This window comes from Dicentrarchus labrax, unplaced genomic scaffold (genome assembly GCF_905237075.1).
Source record: "Dicentrarchus labrax unplaced genomic scaffold, dlabrax2021, whole genome shotgun sequence".
Taxonomy (NCBI): Eukaryota; Metazoa; Chordata; class Actinopteri; family Moronidae; genus Dicentrarchus; species Dicentrarchus labrax.
In genome coordinates, this window is record NW_026136711.1 from 6,353,710 (window position 1) to 6,381,186 (window position 27,477).

Consider the following 27,477-nt stretch of genomic DNA (forward strand, 5'->3'; position numbering starts at 1 on the left):
TTTGGCCTAGCCTTTTTTAAATATCTTTTGTCTAACCAACAGTTCAAAACCCAATGATAGTAAGTGTACTGATAAAAGATAATCAATTGTTTTATGGAAAAATGTCAAGAAATTGTGAAAAAATGCACACTTTCAACAGATTCATCTTAAAATGTCTTGTCAGACCAACAGTTCACAACCCAAAGATATTCATTTTGCAAAAGAGCTGCAACTGATGATTATTTTCATTATCGATTAATCTGCCCATTATTTTCATGAATAATCAGTTAAGTGCTTAGGCTATAAAATGTTAACAATTTCCCTGAGCCCAAAGTGACGTCTTCACATTGCTTTTTTTGTTTGTCAATCTGTCTAATGGATCAGTGGATCCAAGCAGGCACAGCTCTGCAATTATTTTTACAAAAGATACTGGCTTTGCAATGTATTTAAAAAAAACTTAAATTCTGATTCGTTCTTGGTTGAGCTTTAACTATACATATTTTACCTAAATAATTGTATTACTTACCTGAGAACTTTTTTTTTCAGGTGTAAGTTCAAAATAAATGTTTAGTGGCTTTAACCAATTTTGAATATTAATCCACAAATTTACAACATATGGACAATTGACAGATTCTCATTGCAGAATCGACATAATGACTCTTATTTAATTTCATATTTCATTCATTTAGTAACAAATCATTTTTAAAATAATCTTATGTATAATATTAATGAATTGTATGTGCTGAGTCAACCCAGTCCTACACTGACTTCATGTCAAGTGACTGTGATTTGAGTGGGCTCTGTGAGTGCTGCTGCAGTGGTACAGTACTCGGCCACTTTGTACGTGTATCAGTGTTGTAAGTGTGCATAACATTTCAGTAAATGGTTCTCTGTTTAACGGGGCCAGAAGTGGCAAAAGGGACTCATAGACCCACTATTGTTCCCTAATGATCAGAAACACACACAGATAATGGATGTGTTTCTCCGTGTCCTGATGAAGTCAGCCACAGTGTGCATGAAGTCATCCTGCTCTCAGGCGCCACGCTCCCCTTGTCAGTGGATGGGAATCTAATCACTGGTTCAGGGTGCAGCGGGCAGCCTGGAGATTTTTATCTTTCTCCCTGGTTGGCTGCCTGGGTACTGGGTCTGGATTCCCTTATTATACACTGCCTCCTCCAGTTTTGTCTAAGTACTTAGTGAACAGTTCAGCATGTCTCACTGTGGTCGCTCATTTTTTCCATCCATTAATGTTGCAGTAATTGTGTTTTTCCCTGCATGTGGTCAGATAATGAACGCCTTAAAGTAGTGGCAGGTACACGGCGTCGATGAAGTGTAGGAGTTACCATGGAGTGCTAATTAGATGCTTGATCTGCTTTTTGGTCTAAATTAATATTTTTCACATTTTTATGGCACCTTTTGTTTGGTGCATCAGAACAGGATGCGTTTTGTTTTAAGCTGAGAAGCGTCATTTTGAATAACTAAATTCTAAGTGCAGGCTCATTATTTTTTAAAGACTAATTATGACATTTGCTTGTGTGGTAGTGGTGAGTGATGGCAATCAATTCATTACAGCATAATGATTAGATGAGTCTGAGTACAGGAGGGTCACAACGTGCACAGTGTTGTTCCTAAACATTCTCATGGCCGTTTCTTTTATAATAATACAAAGTCTTTTTTCTTTTACACGTCAGACTCCAGAAACGAGGATGCATCAACCAATCAGCTTGTTTTATGCACTGGGCTGTTGTCATGTTGTTGAGATTTGGGAGGTGTTGCAGGGACATTTAGCTGTCATTTTGCTAGGTTGGAATTTCTCAGATGCTCTCTTGGAGAAATTCTTAGAAACAGTCTTAGATGTTAGGAGACCAAGTAACAGCAGCGTCCGTTGGAGAGGTGTTCGAGGCACATGATAAGGATTTCTGTCTCAACGAAATGTAGCTATAAAGACAACAGCAGCCTTTCCGAAATAGATGATCAGACAAGCCCACTTGTGAGAAAGTAGGCATGATTTGAACTTCTCTCTAAGAAACTCTTTTTTCTGTCTTCACACAACTACTTTTTTTGTACAGTTTTTGTTTGCACAACTGAGTGCAGTGCTAGAGATTGAAGTTGGACTCCATTACCCTCATTTGCATGATTCATTGAGTCTCGTCCGTCTCTATGGACAAGTATAGCCATTCAGAACAGGTGAAAACACATTTAGCATAGTTATTCTGAAGCACACTGAAGCTTTTAGGGCATCCAGTCATATTCATACTACGCCCTAGGATAATCATGTACATTGAGGACAGAGTATTCTGCAGGATCACTGACACTGGTGAAATAAACTCATCAACTGACACAGAAAAATCAACCTATTTGACAAATAAGAGAATAATAGAACCACTCCAGGGCAGAAATGCCACCCCACTGTTGGAAATGTATCGACCAGAAAGGCATGGTCAATAGTGCTAAAGGGCAGACTAAGGTCAGGCAGCACTGTACTGATACACAGCACTCTCTTGACTCAGTGCCCATCGATAATACCTTAGTCTAACCAGAAGAATGGCTTAGTGCATGTACCTGCACTGAGGGGTTACAGTCAGGTCCTTTTAAATGCAAAACTGCTTCTGTAAAAACAAACCAGGAAATCAGCTAAAATGACTCAGCAGGTTAAAACAACAGCAAGAAAGGTCTAACCCAGTGGTTATCAAACTGGGGTTTGGGGACTGACAGGGGTTGGTTGTAGGGGTCCTCAGCAAAAGTAGGAATAGAATATTTTAACGAAGACATTTATAATCTTGAAACCTAAAAATAAAAAAAATAGTCAGAGAAGATTCCTTCAGACAAAATCTTCTGAAATTGGGGGTCCATAGTCTAATCTATTGTGGGGGTTGGATTCTTGACAAAAAGGTTTGCGAACCCCTTGTCTAACCTGACTTGTCTAACCTGGAAGGTGTTGATGGATACTGTTTGGAAAAGGACAGCCACTTTCAAAAAATATTCGCCATCATTGGATGAACCATCTGTCTATTACTGTCTATCATGGAACACTAAGAACTACCTTAACCCACTCACCTTGTTTCTCTCTCCCCCATACATACATGCACACCAGCAACTCTGCAATTCTGTTTTCAGAAAAGCAGGTGAGCCTCATGTGGAGGTGGCTTGTTTTCTGATTCCTGTTGAGTCTGTAGAAATGATGAAAAGTTAAACCAACGTGGAACTGAATGCTTTATCTGGTCCGTTCTTATAAAATATCCACCATGTCCAAGTAGCAGATAACACTTCTCTCTCTCCGTCTTTTCTCTCTCTCTCTCTCTCTCTAAATAAATAAATAAATAAATAAATAAATAAATAATATATACACGATCAGCCATAACATTGTGAGCACCTGGGCACCCTGGTGGTCATAATGTTCTGCAGCCCCATACCAACAAACCTTGATGCACTGTGTGTTCTGACCCCTTTCTATCAGAACCAGCATTAACTGTTTCAGCAGTTTGAGCTACAGTAGCTCGTCTGTTGGATCGGACCACACGGGTGAGCCTTCCCTCCCCACGTGAAAAAAAAACGACACAAAATTTGGACAATACTTGCTTGTTGCATGCATGGCCGATCTGGAACATCAGTATGCTGCTGAGCTGTGTGCGATTTTAGTCAGAGCCCTATGGTTGTCTGGTCCAGGCTTATAAAAACCAAGACATCACCTAGCCAAATTCTCCAGGAAGATAAAGGGTCGAAAGAACACTGTCTAAAGAACACTGTAAAGGACAGTCCTCCAGGTCCGGGGCCAAGTCTGTAATCCTTAATTGCGAAATCCGCTTCATGCTGCAAGCAATGTACCAGCCATTGAAACCTTTTGAAACAGAAAGGGCCTTGGTTTTTCTGAACACAACTCAGTAATGCTGTGCCGTTGTGTAAGCTGAAATAAAATACTTTGCTTTCAACAGAACGGCAGCAGAGGTGTAGAGAGCCAGTTTCTGAAAATCCATGGAGGGCCTCCTGTGAAGGTCAGCCTCAGAACAAACAGATATATATACATAAATAAAGATCGGAAGAGAGAATTGAAATGCACGCACACACTTGCAGATCTTACAAAGGCTCTAAATCATTGAACACGCTGACATTTTGATTCCTGCAATAGGCAAAAGAGTCCCTGCTTCCTTTTTCAGATGGAGAATTTAAGTATTCTCACAAAGATCGAAACCCCAAGGTGGGGTCATACACAGCTAACCTCACATTTGGTCTGAATGCAGAAGAGAATCCCTCTACTCATACTTTTCAAAGGTCAAGTATTTCTTTTCTGCTTCTCAAAAGGGCGACTTCACACAACAGTGCTTGACAGGAGAGATTCAACTCTGGTACCTCATTTTCCTCAAGCACCACACACACACACACACACACACACACACACACACATATCTGCACTCTCTTCACAGCGCATGTGTAAGGTCAGTATGGCTCAGACGAACAGATCTGAGCATCTTGCTGACCATCTGCATGGTTCAAGAGATGGAGGGACTGTAGGGTTGAGGTTTTCTGGCTGCTCAGCTATTTCACGCATGGCTGCCAGACAAAGGGGAGCAGGGCAGCTGGTCCACCATGTACCCTGATACCAGTGATGGTGGGCAAAATAACAGACCATATGACTAGGAATGAATCCTAATTTGGAATAGTAGGAGTCTGGTGGTGATTTTTAAGTGAAGGTACCTTTATTCATTTTAAAAAGTTGTCTGAAAATCACAAGAAGTATTTACTTTAAAATAAGACTTTGTTTGTGCACTCACCCGCTGTTAAAATAAGGTGATGCTGGAGAAATAGCTCCACATATGGAAGTGGAAGGATGGATGGCTGAAAAACAAACAAATCACTAATACCGGTATTTGTGTCATGTGTGAAACCAAAAGTAAAAAAAAGTGATTTAACATTACGTAATTTACAGTTTATTCATGTGCTTAAGGTACGTAATGTAACTTATGATTTTGTAGTAGTTTCTGTGCCTAAACCAAACGGTGACTGTTTCTCAGCATTACCTCTGCAAGCTTTGTTTCATTTAAGTAATTGAACTGTAGAAAATAACACACATATGATTGTCAAAATGAATATTTGGTTGTTGTATGTACATTCTAGGACTACTGTCTATTGTGTGGGCCTGAGCCACTGCACTGAATGAACTCCATGACAGACAGTAGTCACACAAGGCTGGAAAGAATCAATCAAAGAATTTAATAATTCAACTATAAGCAGGTGGTAATGATGGCAGACAGTTCACAACCCAACTTGGTTGATTTGCACACAGAACAATATAAAAAGCCCTGTTTGGAAATAATTCAATTGCGCCAAATCATAATAAGAGCTACATTGGCTACTGTGGGCTGGGTAACAGCAGCTAATGATTTAAGCCTCACATCCAGCACGGAAAATAAACTACATTCAGTACATGTACCATTATAACTAAAGGAGACAGAGGATCACTGTGCAAAAATAGATAATCAAATAGGTTGAACCTTTGGTTTTGACAGCACTAGTACCTACAGCGTTATATTTTAAAGTGGAAGGCCACTGATTAACTGGCAGTATTAGACAAAAAGGGACTGAGCAGAGAAAAGATGACCACAACAAATCTTGTATCCAAAGATACATTAGATGCAGTCAGACTCCAGGTTGCTCCATCATGTGTGGATTCTGGACTTGGCACCAGCCACCATGTGGCCATTACCACACAGTCACCTCCAACCACAGTGGGGAATATTCTAATTAATGAGATGTGCAGGGTGAGCTGATAACCATCATTATCATTGTTTGGCTCGACTACTGACTGCGAGACAGATTGCAGGTTCCAGGGACCAGGGAAATAGGTATTAGAACATACCAAATAATACCAAATAATACTTTTTTGATACCTCATTTTGCTGAGTATAAACAGATTTGTCATCAAAGTCGAAATCAACATAAGTTAAAGCAGCTATAATTGATATTTTTACAATAATCTATCAAATGAACATGTGAGAACAAGGGTTGTCTGGTAGTGATATACATACAGAGAGTTATCAGCTGAATCTGCAGCTCCTCTGGGCTGTACAAAGCTTTACAGTTCTGATAAAGTATGAAGAAATATATGTTACCAATTGTAAAAACTGCAAATGCTGATGATATGTCAATGTTGTGTTCTGCAGCCTCCAAAAACCCAGGTTTATGGCATAGCTACAGACTGTTAGGCTTTTTCCACACAGGGAACCGTCTCTGTTCTGGTTTGCACATCTAGTTGTGAACCATTCTGAGTATTTCAACAAAAATAAATTGGTTCAGAACCCAAGTTGGTTCCAGGCTCACACCAAAAAATAGTAGGTTTTCCTTTGGGAACTAAAGTGGGTGTGTCATATTCTACAAGTCGTTGTGCATTGTGTGATGCCCTCTGTTGATAACTAATCCGATTACAATGGTTTCATGCAAACTGGTGGAAACGCAGGCTGGTTTGTTCAATAGCACCACGGTTCCAAGAATCTTGATCAGGACCAGTTCAAGAACCAGAGCTAAGCTTGGTGGAAAAACACAGTACATAATTTCTAGTTTCCTTTATTTATAAGAGCACTGTGGAGTAGTAGTTTATTTATTTATTTTAGTTTATTTTCAACTGATGTATAATTCTGGGTCAAAATGAACAAAATAAAATAAAAATGTAGCACTAATTAGTTTTTTACACCCACAAAATGTTGTTGCTCACATTTTTCAGCCCTGAGTAGTGTCTGTAGGTATTCCTCTCAGGCAGCATAACTCAACAATCAGCAGTAAGGTGGTGTAGCCTGTATGTAGGCGGTAAAAGAAGGAGCAGCCACAGTCCGCTATGAGAAAAAGAGCTGCAGTCCACAGGTTCTTACAGCCGTACCACCTTCTACCGTGTCGTTCCTGTTGTCTGGAAAATCCCTCACACTGTGTGTTTGCTCATGACACGAAACAGCACAATTATCCTCTTGCCAAAGTTCCACTTCTCGACTTGATGTTAATCGTTTGCAGAGGTTTACAAGCAAATCACATTTGCCACATTTCCGCTTGGAGGCATCGCATCACAGAGCTGGTAATACACAGCGCTCTGTGACGCACCTTTTTACACATTTATATCTGAAATTGTAGTTTGTGGACTGAGCGTGGTAATGATGCTGTTCACACAGTGGGATGATAGAGACAGAGATAATGTGTGTGTGTGTGTGTGTGTGTATCTAGATTCCAGACACGACAGCAATGTGATCTTACTCATGAAGTTATATCAAAGAATGAGCTGCTTCTCGCTCCTAGCGTCTCTATTTCTGAATCACAGAATCAACAGGGAGGGGCACTACTGTGTGTGTGTGTGTGTGTGTGTGTGTGTGTGTGTTAACCTGACTGTCGAAAAACTGTGAATCATCAGGGGCTAGCTTTCTGCTTGATGCTAGGATTGTTGTGTGTGTGTCTGTTGTGTGTGTAGGTGTGTTTGTGTAATATGTAAGTGAGAATAATATAAACATATAGGTTGTATTCATATTAGAGCCAGTCCGATATGGGTTAGGGTTAGGTTTTTTTGGGGGGGGAATTTGCACTGACATCACTCTAAAAAGGTTCATATTTTGCACGATTATGGCCAACATGTTAATCATGATTTTTTAATCAATATTGAGATCACAGTTATTTCAGCATTAGCTGACACACTTAGCACTTCCTGTGACTAGCTTACTTCAGAAATTGCCAGTGAAATGCTTTTAATGTCAATCTGCAGCAGTAGGAAATGTTCATTTTTTGTTATCAGTAACTTAATACAGCATTTTTCCGGTATCCAGGCTGCAGCTGCAGGATGTGCAGCGACATGATGGTTCTTCAAAAGTGAAACCAGAACATCTGGATCAGCTGTAGTGGCTGGCTGTTAGTTTAGCAGTTACTGCAGCAGAGTTTTCTATGAGCCGAGCACACATTTTAAACATTAGTATTGTCACAATCTCGTTCATTTAATTGTTGGTAGCCGAAATCATGATCTACTTTAAAATGTTAAATCATTTAACATATAGGCTACATTGTCAACCTATTCTAGAACTGAACACTGAGAAAATAATGAATAAATTAAAATCAAATAATAGCTAAACTTAAGTACTGTAAACACCTGTAAACAACCTTTTTGCATTATAGACCAGAAATATTGGTACATATTGGATGATATATGGCGTTACCAATACGATACAGATATGGCTGCGAGTTTCAAGCTTGGTTCATCCATGGCATCCCTATAATTACCATCAGGCACAGGCCAGGTGGGGGAATAGAAAATGCCTAAAACTGCCTAGTTTGACAGTTTGTCTATTTTACTGTAAATGGGACCATCATTTACTAAATGAACATCGTGCTGTATGGAAGTAGACTGAAGTAGACTGAGACCATAAACTCATTAGGAAACTGTTTACTGAGATAATAATCTACTGAGAAATCAACTCATTTCTCCATTAGACTGCATGGTATCGTTCTTTCATTGCAGCCAATGGAGCTCCCCCTGCTGGCCATTACATAGAATGTAGGTTTAAGATACTTCCGCGGTGGCTTCACTTCACAGACCCAGAAGCTCTGTCCATTATATATACGGTCAATGCACAAAGTAAACTCTATATAAGTTGGTTAACACAGCCAAACATTTGACTACTTGTGAAAATTGGACACATTTACTTTGTAAGGAAAAGCTGTGCTCTTTAACTATAGAGTACAGACTGTTGTCCTCTTATTGTGCACTGTCCAAATGCTCTAAAAAATAACAACAAGGAGCAATGTCTTGTATTACTGAAATACATTTTATTCTTGGTAATTTCCTGTCTAACGTGACTTTTCCAAGTCACCTGGTTTACACGCACCTACATCTACATGCACACAATCTATCATCCTCTCACAGCTTACTTTGTGAAATAATCTGTGTCCTTTAAGGTTGACCTTCAACCACCCAGCCTTTACATATATTTTCCCCTCTATTTAAATGATATTGTGCTGACCTAGTGTGTGTGTGTGTGGTCCTCGAGGGAGTGTGTGTTCCATCAGCAGATGTCCACATATCCCAAAAAGCTGCATGGCCTTGGGTGGTCATACTCCTTTATAGAGCATGAAGGTGAGAGAGAGAGAGAGAGAGAGAGACATTGTGGAATGATACAGAGTGTGTCCCACAGTTTAATTGTGAATGTGAGGAGCCATTTTGGGTTTTTATTGCTGCTGCTGTCTTTAAGTGTCCCTCAGCACCTCAATCTTGTGAGATGAGGACAGATAAGCAGCAACTTCAGATGTCTTAAAAAAAAGCTTTGAAGCAGTACACTATGTTTGTGGATTACCCTGCCAGTCAGATCACCATTGGCTCCGTTGTCGGTGTAGTTTTTTAGTCGAATATACATATTTTGTGTATTTTATTTTATTAGCGAGTAATAGATTAGCATTAGATGCGTTTCTCAGTGGTGGACAGGACACTCAGGCTACTTCAGTCCACATGGCTGCTGTGATACTATTAGTCAGTGATGTTCAAACCAGCCTTAAGGAAAAGTACCACTGTTTTCGTATTTTTCTCCACACTAAAGCAGACAAACCTGAGACTTTTATTAGCAGGCAGTGAAGCTGGATGACTGCCCGGGGCAGCCTTCTCCAAAGATCCAAGAGCTGCTTTCTTACTGTTATCCCAGGCTGTGTTTCTGCTTCCTATTAAACACAGACAGAGAAAACAGATAGGTGGGCACCGGGAGGACAGCAAATCAGGCCCAGTCTGATCCAGGCTTACATTTAGCCCACGGGGATTGGCCCCAGAGATTCCGTCTGCTATCACAAGTAAATGTCCAGAGCCGAAAGAAACTACAGTTTGACAGGAATTCAGAAGGGAACTGGTTCTGTTTTTCATTCGTCTTCAGAAAGGTTTTGCTGCTGAAAAACTGACCGTGAGGGGAACTTTTTCCCTCAAAGAAAATAATAAATGCAGTGGTGTGTTGTGTTGCTACATCACATATAGAATATTTGTGATTTTGTGATATCTCTTTCCTTACTAACTCTAAATATGTCTTGAGGCAGAGAGAAAGTGACTTTGTGGTGGTAACTCTAAAAGTGGGATTGTGTGACATATGTTCATGTTCAAATCTGCATCTTCTTTAGCTGTAGCATTAGTGCATCATTCTCCTCAGCTCTTCATCTCCTCTTAGCATTGCTTTCTCTTAGTTCCTCAGTTTGCATCCAGATCTTTGAGTAAAGTTTTACAGTGAGTACTTAATCACAAGTTAATACCTCATATTTTAAATTGTGAGCAAAATAAAAAGATGAGTTTAATTTCTATGTCTAATCTGAACAAATGTATTTAGAGACCAGTTTGAAAGGTTTCATTTTTCAAGTAGGGTTGTTGGAAAATATATTTATATATTTATTATTTATTGCAATATATATATATATTTTTAATGATATTGTATCCATTCTCAAAAACACTATAGATTTTTGTGTTTAAATTAGTTTTCTTAAAATTAGAGTATCACAATATATTGAATCGTAACCCCTGTACCGTGATATGTATCTAATCGCCGGATTCTTGCCAATATACAGCCCTATTATCAAGTTCTGGTGCAAGGCAGAGGTAGCAAGACTGATGGTTGCATATATGTATCAGACAACAGTCTGTACACAGCATTTTTTCACAATCAGTTTTTTTTAGCTTTAAAGCTTCTATTGAAAATAATCCTCTTTTTGAAAAAAATGATTCATTGATTAATTATAGGTGTTTGCCTCCCAAGTAGGAGTGCAAACTGTTATTTGACCATTGTGAAAATGGTATGGACTGAAGCAGAATGTTTCATTAGATGGAAATATGGTGTGGATTTCAGGAATGATTACATCTATCTTTTTTCAAAAAAATTTGACTTTTGGACTTTGCCAAACGTCTCAGTGAATTTAATAGTGCATGGACTGATTTTTTTTGCTTTCACCACCAATGCTGCTGGCCTACCGTATGCTTAATTATGGGATGCTTCCCCCTGGTGTACCCTAATCTTTACCCGCAACTGTGCAGCTATATCATGTTTCATTAGAATGAATAGACATACATTAATGATGCTTCAAACTATTTGGTACCTCCCTAAAACAACCACATGTATTGATTTTACGCTCTTCATATGGGTCGTTTTAAATGGCACCGACAAATGACTTCTTTTTTCAATTAGATATGAAAACTTATTGTCTCACCTCCTGTCACTTAAAACCCAGTAGCTCCAAATTCTGTTCACTAGGCACATAGTGTGCTTACAATAAAATGGATATGTTTTGTTATTGTAAATGTGTCTCTCCAACATCACTGCCTGCTCAGGTTAATAAATATGTGACAATAATACAATAATTCAGCATCCAGACCTGCAGTGATGTTAATGTGTTTCTGTACTTCAGTGAGCAGCTGAGTGTCACACTTTTACTTGTAATGTGTGTGTGTGTGTGTGTGTGTGTGTGTGTGTGTGTGTGTGTGTGTGTGTGTGTGTGTGCTAAATGAACGTAGTTTACCGTACTCTGATGAATAGACAGCGAGGGGTCACTTGGAGTTTCCATGGCCTGTCTCTCTTTGTCTGTCTCCCTCTCTATTTTATTTCATCTCCCCACCTCCTCTCTCTCTTTATCCTACTGTCGCTTCTGCTTTTTTTACTATTCTCTTTATGCTCTCTGTCTCTTCCTTTCTCATGGTTTTTATAGCAGATTTTTCTCTTGTATTTTTGATTTCTCTTCCTGTTTTATATTTCCATTGCTGTAACCTTGCTTTTACTCTCTGCACTTTGTGTGAGGGTTCAGACTGACAGTGGTGTGTGAGCGAGTGTGTTTGACCCAGTGAAGTCAGCCAGGCCTTGTGGTGCATGGAGAATTGTAATTTGTCTTTTATTGAGTGAATCAATGTCGATAAATCAGGGTTGTCTCTTAGGATGGACCATCAGGTGTATCAGATGATACACACAGAGAAAGGAGGGGCCCTCAGAGGTCCTTTAGTTATTCAGAAATACTTGTCCACAATAGTTTTAAGGCATTTTACAGTGAAATTCTCTTTACATCACAACAGCAATTAACAAATCAAATCCTCTGGGGGGAAAAGAAGAAAATCCACTATCTATAGGAATCACAGGCCTGTAATAAACTCAGGCAATCATGTCATTCAGGCTGGGTGACTGCCTGTCTGCCTACCCTGCTTACCTCGACACAACATTGCACATGAACGGAGTCTTCCACAAGATGGACAGGCAGGTATTTCAGAAGCTACCGAGCTAGACGCACAAGAATGGCGGAGAAAGAGCAGCCAAAATATAGTTCCACCTGTATCTACAACCGTTTGCACTGCAAAACAAAGCAAGAAAAGAAAGACAGAAAGATGCAGAAAATGGCAATGAATGGGGCACCCTGGTAGCTCACCTGCTACCAGTTGCTGAGTCCTTGCTACAGCAGCCATGGGTTCAATCCAAAATCTAGCCATCTCTTGCTAGATATGTACCCTAGCTTTAATGTTGAGTCCTTTTTTTTGGTTTTTGCAGAAACAAGCTTCATGAATCCTATTCAGAGAGCCTATCACTGATCTGCAGCTATTCAGGAATATATACTGCATGAATCTGTTTGAAGTCCTTGAGCTTTAGGATTGGCAATGGCATAATTCTTCAGGGCATAGTCATCCGTCCTCTTCCTATTTCTAGCTGTAAAGCATTCGTCCAGGCAAGGCAGGAGTACTCCATGAAACTCCTGACCTGGGTAACTGGCTCTGCCTCTAGGATCAAACTTGTAGGCCAACATCCGCAATGCCCTGAGAAGTTGCCCAACATGTTTGCAGAAGTTGGACAAATGACAGGTCCACTCTTTTCTGACAATGCTGTGCATTGCTTTCAGCCTCATCTTTTGGTTTACATCCGTGGATGGAGTTTGCACAACTGTCAGTGACATAGGTATATAAGTATAAGATATGAGTTAGGTCGTGATGACAACATACTTAAGTCGTGTCATGACAACTTATCTGGGTATGAAGACTGGGAGAAGCAGCAGAAGTTTGAGTAGGTGGACAGTGAGTTGAATTTCTTTTGGTCATATTATTAAAGTTGGACTTGTGTATTTGAGTATTTCACAGGCAGTTTCAGACTGAAGGTCCATTCACATCAAAAATCACACCACACTTTTTCTATTGTGTGATACATTTGCTTCTTGCTGTGAAACAGAACTCACACAAAGTTCTGTCTGACTGAGTGTTCACCTTTTGTTAGGAAGTATTGATCGCAACAGTTTGGGTTTTTATAGCTGAATAGGAGGCAGAATAGATGGGATACTGCTGGCCTACAGTGCCGCTGGAAGACAATAACATTTTTGATATAATATGTGGCAGTTTTAACTTGTGAAATGCATGTGTTAGCTCTGTGGTCATTCTAAAGGCCATTACACCCAGAGTCCATATTTTAAAAAATAAATTCGACGTTGTGTCAGTCATGTTTACGCACCAACTGTTTCGCACAAGTCAGATGAGGACAGCGCACAGACAGAGAGGGGGTAGGGCTCAGCCTCTTGTAGCTGCAGTGCCAAATACAAGATGTGGGCAGAGAGTGGTGTAGGAACCTCCAGTGAAGAGAAGCAAGGGAGGAAATGAGAGAGAAGGAGGGAGAGACAGAGCTACAGCAGCATGTAGACAGCTCCTTTATCAGCAGGTGAAACTTTCCTTGTTCTTGGCACCCCGGACCCAATATTTACTTTTTCTTTTTCTACTTTCAAATAAAAGGACCACAAAATCATCCTGGTTGCGTGATAACTCCGTCTCTTATTGTGAATTTGCACAGAATAAAAATATTAAAATGCATCGGACTCAGTAAAAAACGCATATGAAAAATACGTACTTGGTGTGAAAAAGGCCTTAGCTTCAGAAGTTTATTCTTTGGTCCTTGCAACATACTTATTTTTGATTTGCCTCTTAGCAGAAAATCACTATCCACGATAAACCCAGTAAAGCGTTAACTGCTAGAACTACTTCAGTGTTGCAAAGAGCCCTAATGAAAAAAACATATTGTTATGTTGAAAGTGACCCTGGTTTATTTAGTTTGAATTAGAGGAGTGGATTGTTTTCTAGTCGATACACTTTGGTATTGTAGTGACTCACTGTGAACAAATAGGAGGACAGGCCCACTGTGGGCTTTGTCAGGAGCCATTAGGAGCTGCAGTGCAATTTAGAGGTTGAGGACAAAAATAAAATCTTTGGTCTCTAAATTCATTCAGCTAATTCAAATGATTACTGAAACATATTCATTTACAAAGAGCTCCAGTCTTTGTACACACTAGTGTTTAAACAAAATTGCAAAAAGTGGAAAAAATCTGACCAACAGAGAAAGTAGTGTTATTTGTAAGATTTCTGGTTAATGTAGTGCTAGAGTCCCAATGGAACCCTTATGACTCACAATGACTCACCAGCCAGCAATTTCTTACAACCTGGCTCTCTACTGCATCTACTGAAGTTGTCATGGGCCAAACATTTTGGACCTAATCTGAAAACAGACCTACACAAAACCAATGGACAAATATTAATTTAGAAGAAAAAAACCCAATACAAAAGCTTACTACTACGACAATTAATCTGAAAATAATCCCACATAAACATAAATACCTGATCCAACAAGTGGTTGACCAAACAAACACCACTTTTTGTCTCGCCTCTACAACAAAAGTTTCTCTTGCAATTATTATGATGCACTACGTTATCAGGCCTGGATCCACTGGGGTATTAGATGTATTGACACAGAACTCTACATAGAGTTTCCATAGAATTTGGATCCAGCTCTATTCGAGTCCCAGGTAAGAATATGTCGATACACTTGAGTATTGGAATATTTTGTCGTGTTTAAAAATTCCACAGTTAGCAGTGTTGTAGACGTAAATCAAAGGCTGTGGTGATTGATGTTACAGAGTAAATACAAATGCAGATCCCTCTGTTCTGGCTGCAAAAAAACATTTTTTTAAGAAAAAACATATCACCTTGCTCACAGTATTGCAATATGTCATAGGGCTTCACATTTTCAAAGTGAAGAAAGAATTTTAAAGGACATGCAAATTGAATGAATTGAAATTAAACTGAAAAAATGATCTCATAAAAACGTGATGGGGAAAACATAACGTGTACACTTTACTTAAGATAAGATATGCGACCATGTTTTTATTTTTTATATTGAATGTTTTAGTTTCAGTTTCAATACAAGTGTTTTATTGCCAGTGTATACTTTTTTCAGTTCAAATTTTGTTTTCAATGCCACAATTGTTATTTTTATTTTTATTTTTTTTATTGACAGTGCAAGATACATGATTAACATTAAGACAGGAAGAAGTGTCAAAGATGACTAGGCAACTCACATGACAACAACAGGGGTGTTACACAACAACAACAAAATTAGAAAAACAGAAAATAATAACAATAAGCAGAGTTTTGTGAGATTGTCTGCTCAGGACAGCTTTGCTCGCTTGTGTTCTCCATTTTCATAGTAAACAACATAACATTAGTAAGTTAGTGTGCTGACAGGTCAATAGGGCATTCCATAGGTCAAGCTGATAGCGGAGCGCCCTCTGCTGGATCACAAGGCAAACTACTTTAAACAGTCTGTTGAGGTTGTAGACTGTACATTGTGAATTTGAACAGGCTCCAAAAATTAGCCATGTTTTAGCACATTTTCAAATTTTGAATAAAAAGGGACCACTCTACTATATGGCAATGTGTTAAATCGTAACTTCTGTATCGTGACATGTATCATCAGATTGTTGCCAATACACAGTCCAGGTACTAGGACACTGATATGTTGACCCATGAACCTGTAAAGACCTTTACCTCTCTGGATTCTTGTCAGTGAGCCTTAAAGAATCTTATCTATTCTTCAAAAAGGTTTCTGTCCTTGTGCAGACCTGACTTCCATGCACTGTAAACAAATATTTGTGTTAAGAGTGAACCTTGGAATATATTTTCTGTAATAGCCAAATGTTTGCATTTTCTGAAGGCGAAAGGGCAAATCACACAAATTGATTTTTTCACAATTTGAGTGGAATAAATATTTGTTTGCCATTTCCTTTCAAACCTCATTTTCTTTTTTGGTGCATTCAAAAAGGATTCTGTCCTTTCCCCTGTGGTGTTCAAAAACATCTCAGGTTAGTTTACTTCAATCTCACAGTGAGCATTGTATACTACCAAAGGTCTCTGAGGAGGGGGACCTCAACAAAATTAGAACTATTTTGAACACAGTATTAGCTGTGTTTAGGACCAGATGAAGCTGAAATGGTGGTTACTGGAGTATTGTAAATTGCATATTTTTGACACACTGTAAAATGACCTGAGGTCTCCACAAAGTTTTGAGCAGCTGACATTGCTCTCTTAGCAATAACTTGCAGTAAGAGAGACTCATGTGGAGATGGACCTTGTTTATTTGGGAACAATCAACAAGGGTGCTCTTCTGTTGGCGTGGCCAGATGTAGAGTTTAAGATAAGACAGGGAGGGAAAAGTAACACTGCCCCACGGTATCATCTGTGTCCGTGACAAGAGCCATATCCGAACTGAAAATGTCCTAGAAAACACAATCCTTGAGGAACCTTACTTGTAATAGCAAAGCCTCGCTCTTTATTTAACAGGGAGAGTGAACTTTACAGGTCCAGTGTGTAACATTTAGGAGGATCTATTGTTAGAAATTGAATATATTAATCTATGTTCATTAAATCCTACACACTGGACCTTTAATAAACATTGCTGTTAATGTGCCAGATGCATGTACATTACTATGAACATTGGTATGTTGTTAAATTATTAGGGCATTGTATTTTGTTCTTAATAAAGAAGACATGGCGAATTGTTTAAATGTCTTTATCTCCATAGAGATATTTTGTTCATGTAAGCAATCTTTTTCTTTTTTCTACACAGACCCGGATTGGACGCCTCTTCTTCCTGTGAGAACAGGTTTTGATCCCATCTGCTCCAGATCTGTTTGTTATCCTGTTGTAATCCAGCTGGATCCAGATGATGGAGCGCTTACTGTGGCTGCTTATCCTCAGCTCAGTGGCCCTGAAGGAAGCTGCCGGTAAGTTCCACTGTAATACACACACACAGTACAAGAGTAAATGTTGGTGCTGATGATTAACATTAGAACCAGGTTTAGTTTTAACCCAAGAAAGAGTTAAAGGGTACTTAAGGGTAGTTTAAGATTGGAACTTGGGGTTTAGATTGGGATAAAAGTAAAACACCTTTGCATGTAACCAGTCAAATCATTGAATGATGGTCAGAGATCAGACGCGTCTCAACACAACAAAGAGCCTCAGACTTTGAGTTGAGACCCACATTAGCGTTCTTTCTAATGTCTCTTTCTTTGAGGAAAGACATGTATTGTGTTGCATCTCAGCTTGTTGAACAAACAGGTTTAGATTCACTTGTTCAAAAAATGACATAGTTCTGACCTTTTTTATTCTTTCTTTAAAGGTTATATGAGATTTAAAACATTAATATAGCAGCAATGTAAATATATCGTGGAGTCTTGCCTGTGTTGTTATCAAAGCCTCTCTGTGGTTTGCTTACATAGCCAGTCTGGCTGTGCTTGCATGTTAGTGCATGTGAGTCCCCCTGTTTTCAACTGCGGAGATTGACTGTAAGATTGTGACTGTAGAGTTTAATTTTATTTCAGTCCAGTTTGAAGTGTGCTTTATCTGCTAGGTGAATTGCTGGTTTTATAGTCTGGTTGGCTGTAGCTCTCATTGTTTTGGTCTGAGACACTGGTGCTCTAGTGCGACATCTAGTTGTAATTGAATTATGTATATATAACCTTTAGATAATAAAATAATATTACCAAAATGAATAATCAAACCACTTTGAAAAGGACTTTCACAAAATGGAATTAGGATTAGTAATAGCTTTGAGCCGAAGTATAAATTAAAAATACTCGTCCTCATTTTTGCTTTAGCACCCAATAGTGCCCCGAAATTTCCAAATTCCCTCCCGGCTCACTTATATTTTGAACCTCAACACAGTTCGCAGAACTAGACAGAGAGAGAGAGAGAGACAGAGAATGAGTTAAATGTGTGGGTGTGGTAATCTGGGAGCCTTTAGGGCCTGTTTAAAATTTCATGGCTTTGGTTTTAGACAGCTGGTGGAAGGGATTACATTTTCTTCAAGAAGACCCCTTTCCCTTTTCTCCATCGGGCCTTAGCGTTGAAATACACCAATGTGCTGAATGATAGATGCTTATTGTGTTGAGTTTTTGTTGGAATTAACAAAGAAGGGTGCACTTAGCACATGCTCAGTACCCCCGGGCTCACAATACACTGCAGACAATAATGCTGTTCATTGTAATCAGTGGTAAGCTCAATAATATGAATGCTCACACAGACACAGATGTGGAAACTATCCGCACTGTTCAAATGAATGTCTGCACAACATGAACTGATACATGGATGCAGTGAAGCCAAGTAAGGCTTCAAATTAATTCTTCTAAATGCAGCTGTAGCCATCATCAAGCTGCACTACTGAGGTGACATAGGGTCTAACTAGAAGCTAGAAGTTAACAAGTTAGTCAGTGTTCTATCACAGATATTTTAGCATGTGTGTGTATGTGTGCTCTAACAAAGCTATATATACACACACTGGAAAAAAACATTGCTCTGTACACACTCACAAGGTCTTGGAAGTTACTTTTTTGCCCTCTGTTTTCAAATTGTGGCTGCCCATTAAAATCAATACACATTATACCTAACAGTGTGCAGACTGAGTCTCTGCAAGTGTGCATAGTTTAACTCACCATCTGCTCAAAGAACATTCACATACTGCACAACATACTTGCAGAAAGTACTGAAAAGACCAAAAGTTTACCATCCACCTGTATTAAAAATACTATTAGGCTGTCCCCCCAAAGATTTTACACATCGACTTGTAGTTGTTAGTTCAGGGCGAGGTTGTCAAAAAGTGGTAATGATTCTGAATGATTCAAAACACAGAATAAATAACTTCCAGACTCATACAAAAACAATCCTTCTCAATCAAACCCACTGGAAGTGTGTAGTGGTGTGTGTCTGCAGAAACCCTGCAGCCCCTGTAGTTTCTTATTTGGTAGTGTCTGGGACATTTTTGTGCATCAGCCATTTGGGCAGAGACCAGGTTACATTGCTGTCTCCACCTATATCTCTCCTCTGCTCCCTGTTTGTGTCATGGATGGTAGCTGCAACATAGCTGCAGGTCTGTTTGACCAAGAGCAGAATCCAGAAATGGCTTCCTGCAGGGTTGTGCAGAGTTCACTTTTGCCAACTTTTGGCAGAACATTTTTTCAGATTCTCTGATTACAGCTTCTCCAATTGTCTGCCTTCTTTAGTCCTCTATGACAGTAAACTGAATATCTTTGGGTTGTGGAAACAACACAAAACATTTGAGGACGTCACCTTGGGCTTTGGGAAACACTGATCAACGTTTTTCACCATTTTCTTAAATTCTATTGACCAAACAACAAGAATGTTGGTGTTGTTTACTCTGAGACAGATTGGGAGACTGATTCTTATCAAAATGCAGATGTGATTATTGGGAGGGATTTCAGAGCGTAATGACAAAAGGCCCCAGTGTTTGGAAACCTGGTGGACTGACATTATTAGACCACAATGCATTGGGTCACAAGTGTGGGGGGCCTGTACAGTAGTGATGGATGGATCCCTGTAGTTGGAGAGAACAGATTTACTTTCACCCTTCCCTTCTGTCCTCCTCCACCCTTCAACAGAAATACAACTCAGGTTAAAAACTCATTGTTACTGGGCCCTGGACAGTCCCAGCAGTATTTCTGAAATGTCCTGATATGCCACTGAAATGCATCATTTTGTCACCCACACTGAATGTGACTCAGATTTTAGACTCTTCTGATACTTTAATTTTTCTCAGCTCTTATCTGCTCTTAAGTTCAAAGAAAATTAATTAAATTCTCAATTCTTTTCAAGAGCATCATACTTGTACTCAGACACATAAATGAAACCAACAAGTATAACACTATAGTGATACCTCAAAGCTGTAGCATAGGGATATCTTTCCAGAATATATCAGCCATCACTTTAAAACTTTAAACACTGAAGATATCTAAGCTAAGCTTAAACAGTCCAAAAACTGCTTTTCCAACTTTACATCAAACAAGGAAAACTTACATTCTCTGTTTGTAGCATGTATATTTCATGCCATTTGCTGCTGGTGCAGTGTCCATTCTGAGTGAAGGTATTGTGTGATGATTAAGCTGTCTCCTCAGTGTGTCTGTGGTCAGTTTGGCAATACTGCTCTGTGCATCTGGCTTGAAAAATAGACTGCAGCTCCTTTCTGGAAACATATGTATTGTAGAGTGGTTGCATAAGCCATTACCAGAATCTCTCCTACAACCAGATACATCCAAAGAAAAGTTTTTTTTAAACCAATTTATTAGTGGTTCAAGGATTGCTCTCTGACATTGTAAGTGCTAGACAATGCCTGTTTTTGAGGAATGGTTAAAATTGCCAACGGACATTTTATGATGTCTGGTCTAATTTTATATGTAGATAAAGAAAGAGACAAAAAAAACGAATGGAAATATTCCTACCTTTTTACGGAAAATGTGCTGCTTAATTTCTGTACTTCTGTGGTATTTTAGTCAATTACATTTTGTAATCCTTGTATCCTGAAACTGCAGCACCTGACTTTACCTGATTACACTCTTAAAAATGCACTTCTTCCATTAGACCTGCATTTGAAACCAGTTATCATAGACTACGTAATGTAGGGTTATTCCTTTTTGGGCCATAAAGCATTACAGAATAAAGGAACACTGTAGCTTTTCACACTTACAATCACATTTACACACTGTACTGAAGAACATCATGAAGACTATTTCAACAGTACTATTTGATCCTGGCCCGTATATCCATTTAGAATCATTACATAGTTCTGTGGAAACCTAAATGTTGTATATATATTTATTTACTTTCCTTTTGTCCACATTCATGTTTGTTGCAATGGTATATATATTGTAGATTTTTATATATACTGTATCTATACCTGTATTTGACACACAGTAAGTGACAAGAAACTACACAAACCAAGGAAAGATTGTCAAATCTTGGGTGTACAGGGAGGGAGTACAAAACCTTGATAAATATGGTTAAAACATAGAAAAGACCAGTGTCTGAAATGGTCCAGTACGCATCAGTACTGGCACTTCTGCTTTTTGTCCATATGAGTACCCTTACTTCTGTACTGCCACCTCTGTAGTGTATGGGCATACCCAGGTCACCAAGGTATGGACCTCAGTATTTTTTCTCTCAATAACACAATTGTGAAATAATTGCCTAAAAATAACTTCTTTGATATTTTGATGCCCCAAAGCCCCCCTAGCAAGTTCACTTTTTGGACCCCGGTATTTCTAAAACTGTCTTAAGTTTTTTGAGGTACTCCTAAATGGATGTGTGACTGCATCTCTGCTCTAACTTTATGCTATGAAAACAGCGCTTAAAATATTTTAAAAAACATCAAAAGAATTAAGATAAGACTTTAGAAGAAGAAGAAGATAGACGATATACTTTATTGATCCCCTAGGGGAAACTGTTCTTTTCACTCTTTTTATACACACACACACACACACACACACACACACACACACACAGGCTGAAATGCACACTTCATGCACTTGTGGACATGCAAAGGGGAGAGAGATGGTGGAGTGATGGGGCTGCAACGTTAACAGCACCCCTTGAGCAGGTTTTTGGGGTTAGGTTGCCTTGCTCAAGGACACCTCGGCAGTGCACAGGAGGTGAAACTGGCACCTCTCCAGCTACCAGTCCACACTCCATACTGTGGTCTATGGGACTGAACCGACGACCCTCCGGTTCCCAAGCCAAGTCCCTACTCACTGAGCTACTGCCGCCCCAAATGTTATGTTGTGTTTAGGTTTAGAGTTGTGCTGAATTAGGGCAGGCAACTTTTTTGGTCCAATTCAGGCACTGAAAAAGACTAGCTGTAAATTATCAGGACACAACTGTAGGTCCTCACCATTGGGAAGTGATTAGTGTGTTGTTAAAAATGTTGTTTCCAGGTGGTGACGTGTGTGTATCGGGGCATGACAGCGGGCCCGTGTTTGAAGAACAGCCAAGCAGTTTAATTTACCCAGAGGGCCTGAGTGAAGGCAAGGTGACCCTGAGCTGCCAGGCCAGAGCCAGTCCAGCTGCTTCCTACAGGTGGGTACACACACACACACACACACACACACACACACACTCACTCACTCTGGCTGTGTTGTGTCTCTTCTTTGATTCAAAGAGGACTGAGCCTCATCCCAAAGATTAAGCTCATTGAGACCAAAACTAATGTCACATTCTGTGGAACTTTGGGAAAAAAAGTCTACTCCTGGAGTTCCCCTAAAATTGCTGACAAATTGGAAGTTACACAAAACATACCCGAGTTTACAAGTTGTGATATACGTCTGATATACGTTTGTCTTGCAGATGGCTTGTGAATGGCACAGAGGTCCCGCTTGGTATGGACCTGCGCTACACCCTGGTGGCCGGAAACCTGGTGATCAGCAGCCCCGAGTCTATTCGTGACACAGGCTCTTATCAGTGTCTGGCCATCAACCGCTGTGGCACCATCATCAGCCGAGCAGCTAACCTAAAATTTGGCTGTGAGTGAGAAAATAAGGCCTTTCAACCTTTTGATCTGTTTGAGCTGCCTGAGTGGGTCTCTGTGGCGGAGATAGAAGACATCTATATCTCCACAACTGTACTTACTATCAACTGTCTATTATGGCTGCTTCTGTTACAAAACATTTTTTTCCATTACTTGCTCTTTTTCTCCAGACCTCAATGACTTCCCTCCGGACAGCAGGAGTCCTCAAACAGCATATGAGGGCATAGGAACTTTCCTGGCCTGCCAGCCCCCACCACATTACCCAGGTATCCACTGTATTCCAAGGTCCCTACGTGTCCTGGAAAACCAAAGACATATCAGACTAGTTATTAGGGGTGTAAAAAAATATTGATACACTTTACACGAGTATCGCAAGATTTTGTTTTGTGAAATTGTCTCAATTCTGAAATGCACTGTATTGATTTTTGTGTTTGAACTTCTCAATTCTACATAGCCATGTTGAGGACTATGATGTTCGATGTCACAGGGACTTTATTTGGTGGCGTGTTCTTTATTCTATGACAGTTTTCCTGAAATTAGATTTTTTTTTTGAATCACAATATATCGCAGTATATTGAATTGTAACCCCTGTATCATGATTTCTATCGTATTGATTATTGCAAGTAAACAGTCCAACTTGATATTTTGAATTTTAAACCACCTGGAAGATGAAAGAAACCGTTAAATGCCATAGAATGCAATGTGCTGTCAACTGGAAAATTATTTTCACTTCCATATAGTTTTCTTTCACTGAGAACTGTCATAAAACCTGCAGCAGCCTTTAGCTGACAGGTGGGATAAGGGTCATAAAGGGGGATAGCAGGTCAGTGTTTTAAATAAGAAGTTATTAACCTTTGAAATAAGGGTGACTCTGCTGACAGTTTCAATACTGAAATCAGAGCACTAGCAGGATGGCATGATGGCTAAATAACGTGAATTGCACCGACCTTTCTTCTCTTTAGCGCTCTCCTATCGCTGGCTAATCAACGAATTTCCCAACTTCATCAAGAAGGACGACGGCCGCTGGTTCGTGTCCCAGGTAACGGGGAACTTGTACGTGGCCAAAGCAGAGCCCAACGACACCGGGAACTACTTCTGCTTCACCACCATCAACATGGACATCAGCACCAAGAGCACATTCAGCAAGGCCAACCAGCTCACTGTGCTCCCTGACGGTATGAAGGCTTTGCAGCTGCATGACTGGTCTACTAGCAGCACATAGAGCTAAATATGAAATAGAAGACAGAAGGATTTCTGAAAAGATTTGGCATGGTGTTAATTTTATTAGTGTCTTCAGTTAGTAACTAAGAACTAGTAATAGAGGAACTGAGCTAATTAGCAACCCAGTGGTTATTAAACCTGCTACAAGGAGTTTTTAACTGGTTATGAAACCATAAACAATCACTGGGAGAAGATTGACTATTTTCATATAGTTTTTAATGTCTGTCCCTGGGTCAGATTCCCTTGAAATCAATGAAACAAGGCAGTAGAAACACTACCACTTTTGTCCACAGGGGCCGCCAGAATCAACACAAAATGAAAGTTCCTTGTACAGACTTTTATTAGGCCTGCTTGTCCTGAGATGTTTTGTGTATATAGTTGGATCACATACACAATTCAGTCAATACTCAACAGCTACTGAGGTTTGATACCCAGGCCTAATGTGAATGTTAGTGTACTACAGTAATCTATTACTGTTACAGCTCTACCTTTCATTCCACCCCATGATATAATGCTGAATGGGACACCCAAGATACTCACAGTTTAGCTACAGACCTTTTACACAGCAGCCATTTTGACATGTAATAGCAGAATAAACACAGGTGTTGCCAATGATACTAATCAAGGTTCAGTTCGAAAATGGCTACTTGCTTAGGAGAAGTTCCGGAGAACTTAACATGTCCTCAAAATTTCATTGGTTCCATTATTGTTGGAACAAGTGGAAAACTTGACCAGGACAAGAGGACAGGTCAGGTGATCACCAAAACCAGTAGTAACCTTTCTCTGGGGATCATGGATATGCACCAAGTTCATCGCTATCTTGCCAGTATATGTGCACTGGTTTCTACATCACACTGTACAAGTTGCTTACTGGTCCAGGATGGACTGTTTGTAATGTCACAGATCATGCTGGTAGGCTCCGCCCCTTAAAATCTGATGTTCAATGAGCACAGGGAAACTTTCCACTTTCAGTAGATGAATGTGAAAACATTCTTCTAGAGTCAAACTCTGCACAATACAGCATTCAAACAGCACACTGTAGGAACAATGTGATATATGCTACAGTAGCGGTGCAAATGCCCCATCCTGTTCTTAGATTAAATAAAAGGTGCACAATTTGAATGGGTTTTAATCTGAATATATGTTTTATTTCAGCCAATCCCAGGAAGTCAGCTCCGAGCATCAAAGTGCGCTTCCCAGCAGAAACCTACGGCCTCGCAGGACACACCGCTCAGTTAGAATGCTTTGCGTATGGAAAGTATGTTTCCAGCTCTGAAATCATTGCATAACGTCTGCAAGTCCCTGTGCTGTTGCATCTTGAAATTACCACATCCTCTTCCTGTACTGTGTCCCCTCCAACTCCTCTCTCTATATTTTGTCTCACAGTCCAGTCCCGAAACTGCGATGGAGGAAGGTGGACGGTTTGATGCCGTCCAAGGCGGGCTCCAGTGCCGAGGGCCCCACCCTCAACCTGCCAGAACTCTCCTTCGATGACGAGGGTGTTTACGAGTGTGAAGCCTACAACTCAGAGGGAAGTGACACATACCAGGGACGCATCAATGTTCAAGGTAAAGAGAGAAGGTTGTGTTTGGGATGTTTTTATTTACCTTTCACACATGTAGCCCTTTATGTTAATTGTATGGTACTTTAACATCTCCATCTTATGTCTGAATAAACATCCTGCTTGCTTTTACAGAAATGTCACAATGGCAGTCTTACTAAAGCTTCAATATTGTAGCTATCAGTACATCTTCCAATCAGGGCCTTAATACATTTCTATTCATCCAGTTTCTGTCTCTGTTTTATCAGTGTTATTTACTTACAATACTTATGATCTATTTATTTCCTTTATTTTTCTCCTTCTAAACCTCCAGCTCAGCCCGAGTGGCTGCAGGTGATGAGTGACTCCGAGGTGGAGATCAGTTCAGAGCTTCATTGGAGCTGTATTGCTGCCGGTAAACCACGACCCTCCGTACGCTGGCTCCGCAACGGACAGCCCCTCAGCACACAGGTAACACACACAGCACACTGTCTTACTGTGCTATTGGCCTCCACACACAGAGATATGTTCAAATATTCCTTGTAGCACTGCTGTGTTTCTGTTTACCATTACACGTCAAATGTTCAAATGTGTGTTAGAGTCAAATGTTCTTGTAATCTCTGTAACTGGAATACTTCCACCAAGTGCAAATACTTTCCTTTAAAAAAGAGAACACATTAAACCAAGAAAAGGTCATGTTTCCTGCTATTTCTTATCAAACTAGAGGGGATACATCTCCACACAGAAAATCAACTTCTTCTCAATTTTTCATTAAAGTTGAAGGAACAGTAAAGTTTTCACTGCTCTGAGTGGTTGTGCAGAATATTCTAGTCATAGAGGGAATAATTATACTCTGGAAGTCAATTTTTCAACCATTTCTCATCCTAACTTGCAGTGTTGGAGGGAAATCATTACCTTTGATTAAATAAAACTGTTGAATTGAGATTCTTTGGGGTAAATCTGTAACTCTGGGCAACTTTTTAGCTCATTTGTTAGGTTTATGTTGACATAGTTTGATTTACATGCTGCCGAGTTACTCAGTGTAGACTCTTGTACCATACAACGTAATTATGACTCCCCCATAATGTATTGAGTTTCATTATAAATGTAGTGAGTGAACAGCGGTGAAAAGAGTACTGAAAATCTGTACTCAAGTAGATGTCATTGTTTGGGGTTTTCTTTGGTTATTTCCTGTTTTATTTTGTAGTTTTCCTCCTCTTGTGGCTTGTTTTACTTTTCTTCCTGTCTTTGTCTTTTTCCCCTCAGATTGTTTGCATCACCTTGATTGTGTCCACCTGTGTATAATAGTTTCCCCTCCTACCTGTGTCTCCTTCACTCTGTGCTGGTTTGTCGTTGTTCACGTGTTGCTTTCTGCCTGCTCCCCTGTGTTTCCTTGTGTTTCTATCTAATTTGTGTGTACCACTGCTCAGTTCCACACCTGTGACAGTAGAAGCACTGTTACGTTACTGAAATAATACTCAAACTACAAGTAAAACTACTAAATACTTCAGTAAAATTACAAAGTATTCTTCTCAAAAACTACTCAGAGTATAGTTACTTTTAGCTGCTGATGTTTAATGTATTATCAATAGCAGGCATTCGATGGAAATGAGACATGTCTACAGGGATCTCTGTAGACTTGTAATAAGAGGTATGAATGGATCAAACTAATTTGTTTACTAAACAAATATACAGGTAAAGCAGGAAATTTGGCTATTAAAAGTAAACTAAAAATGTTTTTGAACTTGTGTAGAGCATATGTAATTGGAACAAATTCCTAAGGCATAAGGGCCTAAACTTCCAGGCACCTCCTGTATGTACCTGGCAATTGGCTACAAAAATGCGTATGAAAGGTTTAGATGTAAGTTATTGGTCTACTCAGTAATGAATAAGGATTTTAAAAGTAGTATAGTAGTATATTACATAGTGTAATGCATACTTAAGTAAAAGTAAAATAACAGACTTGAAAAAATACTCAAAGTAGCCCAAAAGGGACTTTATTATAGTAACGTAAGTTGTAATTCTTTACTTCCACCACCATCTGATTTGTGATAACTACAGAAGTTATGTGTGTAAATAATCCATGTCATGGCCAGTTAAGTACAA

The 27,477-nt window shown here is 39.6% G+C and overlaps 1 protein-coding gene across 2 annotated transcripts in view; it reads left to right on the top strand.

Moving 5' to 3' along the window:
- Nucleotides 1–27,477, top strand: part of cntn2 (contactin 2) — a 76,391-nt gene that overhangs the window by 18,753 nt on the left and 30,161 nt on the right. The window contains exons 2-10 of one of the 2 annotated variants that reach the window (XM_051414981.1): nucleotides 3,912–3,971; nucleotides 16,869–17,025; nucleotides 22,021–22,162; nucleotides 22,430–22,605; nucleotides 22,781–22,876; nucleotides 23,573–23,785; nucleotides 24,987–25,089; nucleotides 25,218–25,399; nucleotides 25,706–25,842. In XM_051414981.1, coding sequence (XP_051270941.1) covers nucleotides 16,965–17,025; nucleotides 22,021–22,162; nucleotides 22,430–22,605; nucleotides 22,781–22,876; nucleotides 23,573–23,785; nucleotides 24,987–25,089; nucleotides 25,218–25,399; nucleotides 25,706–25,842 — 1,110 coding nt within the window. In that variant the 5' untranslated portion in view covers nucleotides 3,912–3,971; nucleotides 16,869–16,964. The remainder of the gene's footprint in view (nucleotides 1–3,911; nucleotides 3,972–16,868; nucleotides 17,026–22,020; nucleotides 22,163–22,429; nucleotides 22,606–22,780; nucleotides 22,877–23,572; nucleotides 23,786–24,986; nucleotides 25,090–25,217; nucleotides 25,400–25,705; nucleotides 25,843–27,477) is intronic. The other variant, XM_051414980.1, reaches the window with a different exon arrangement.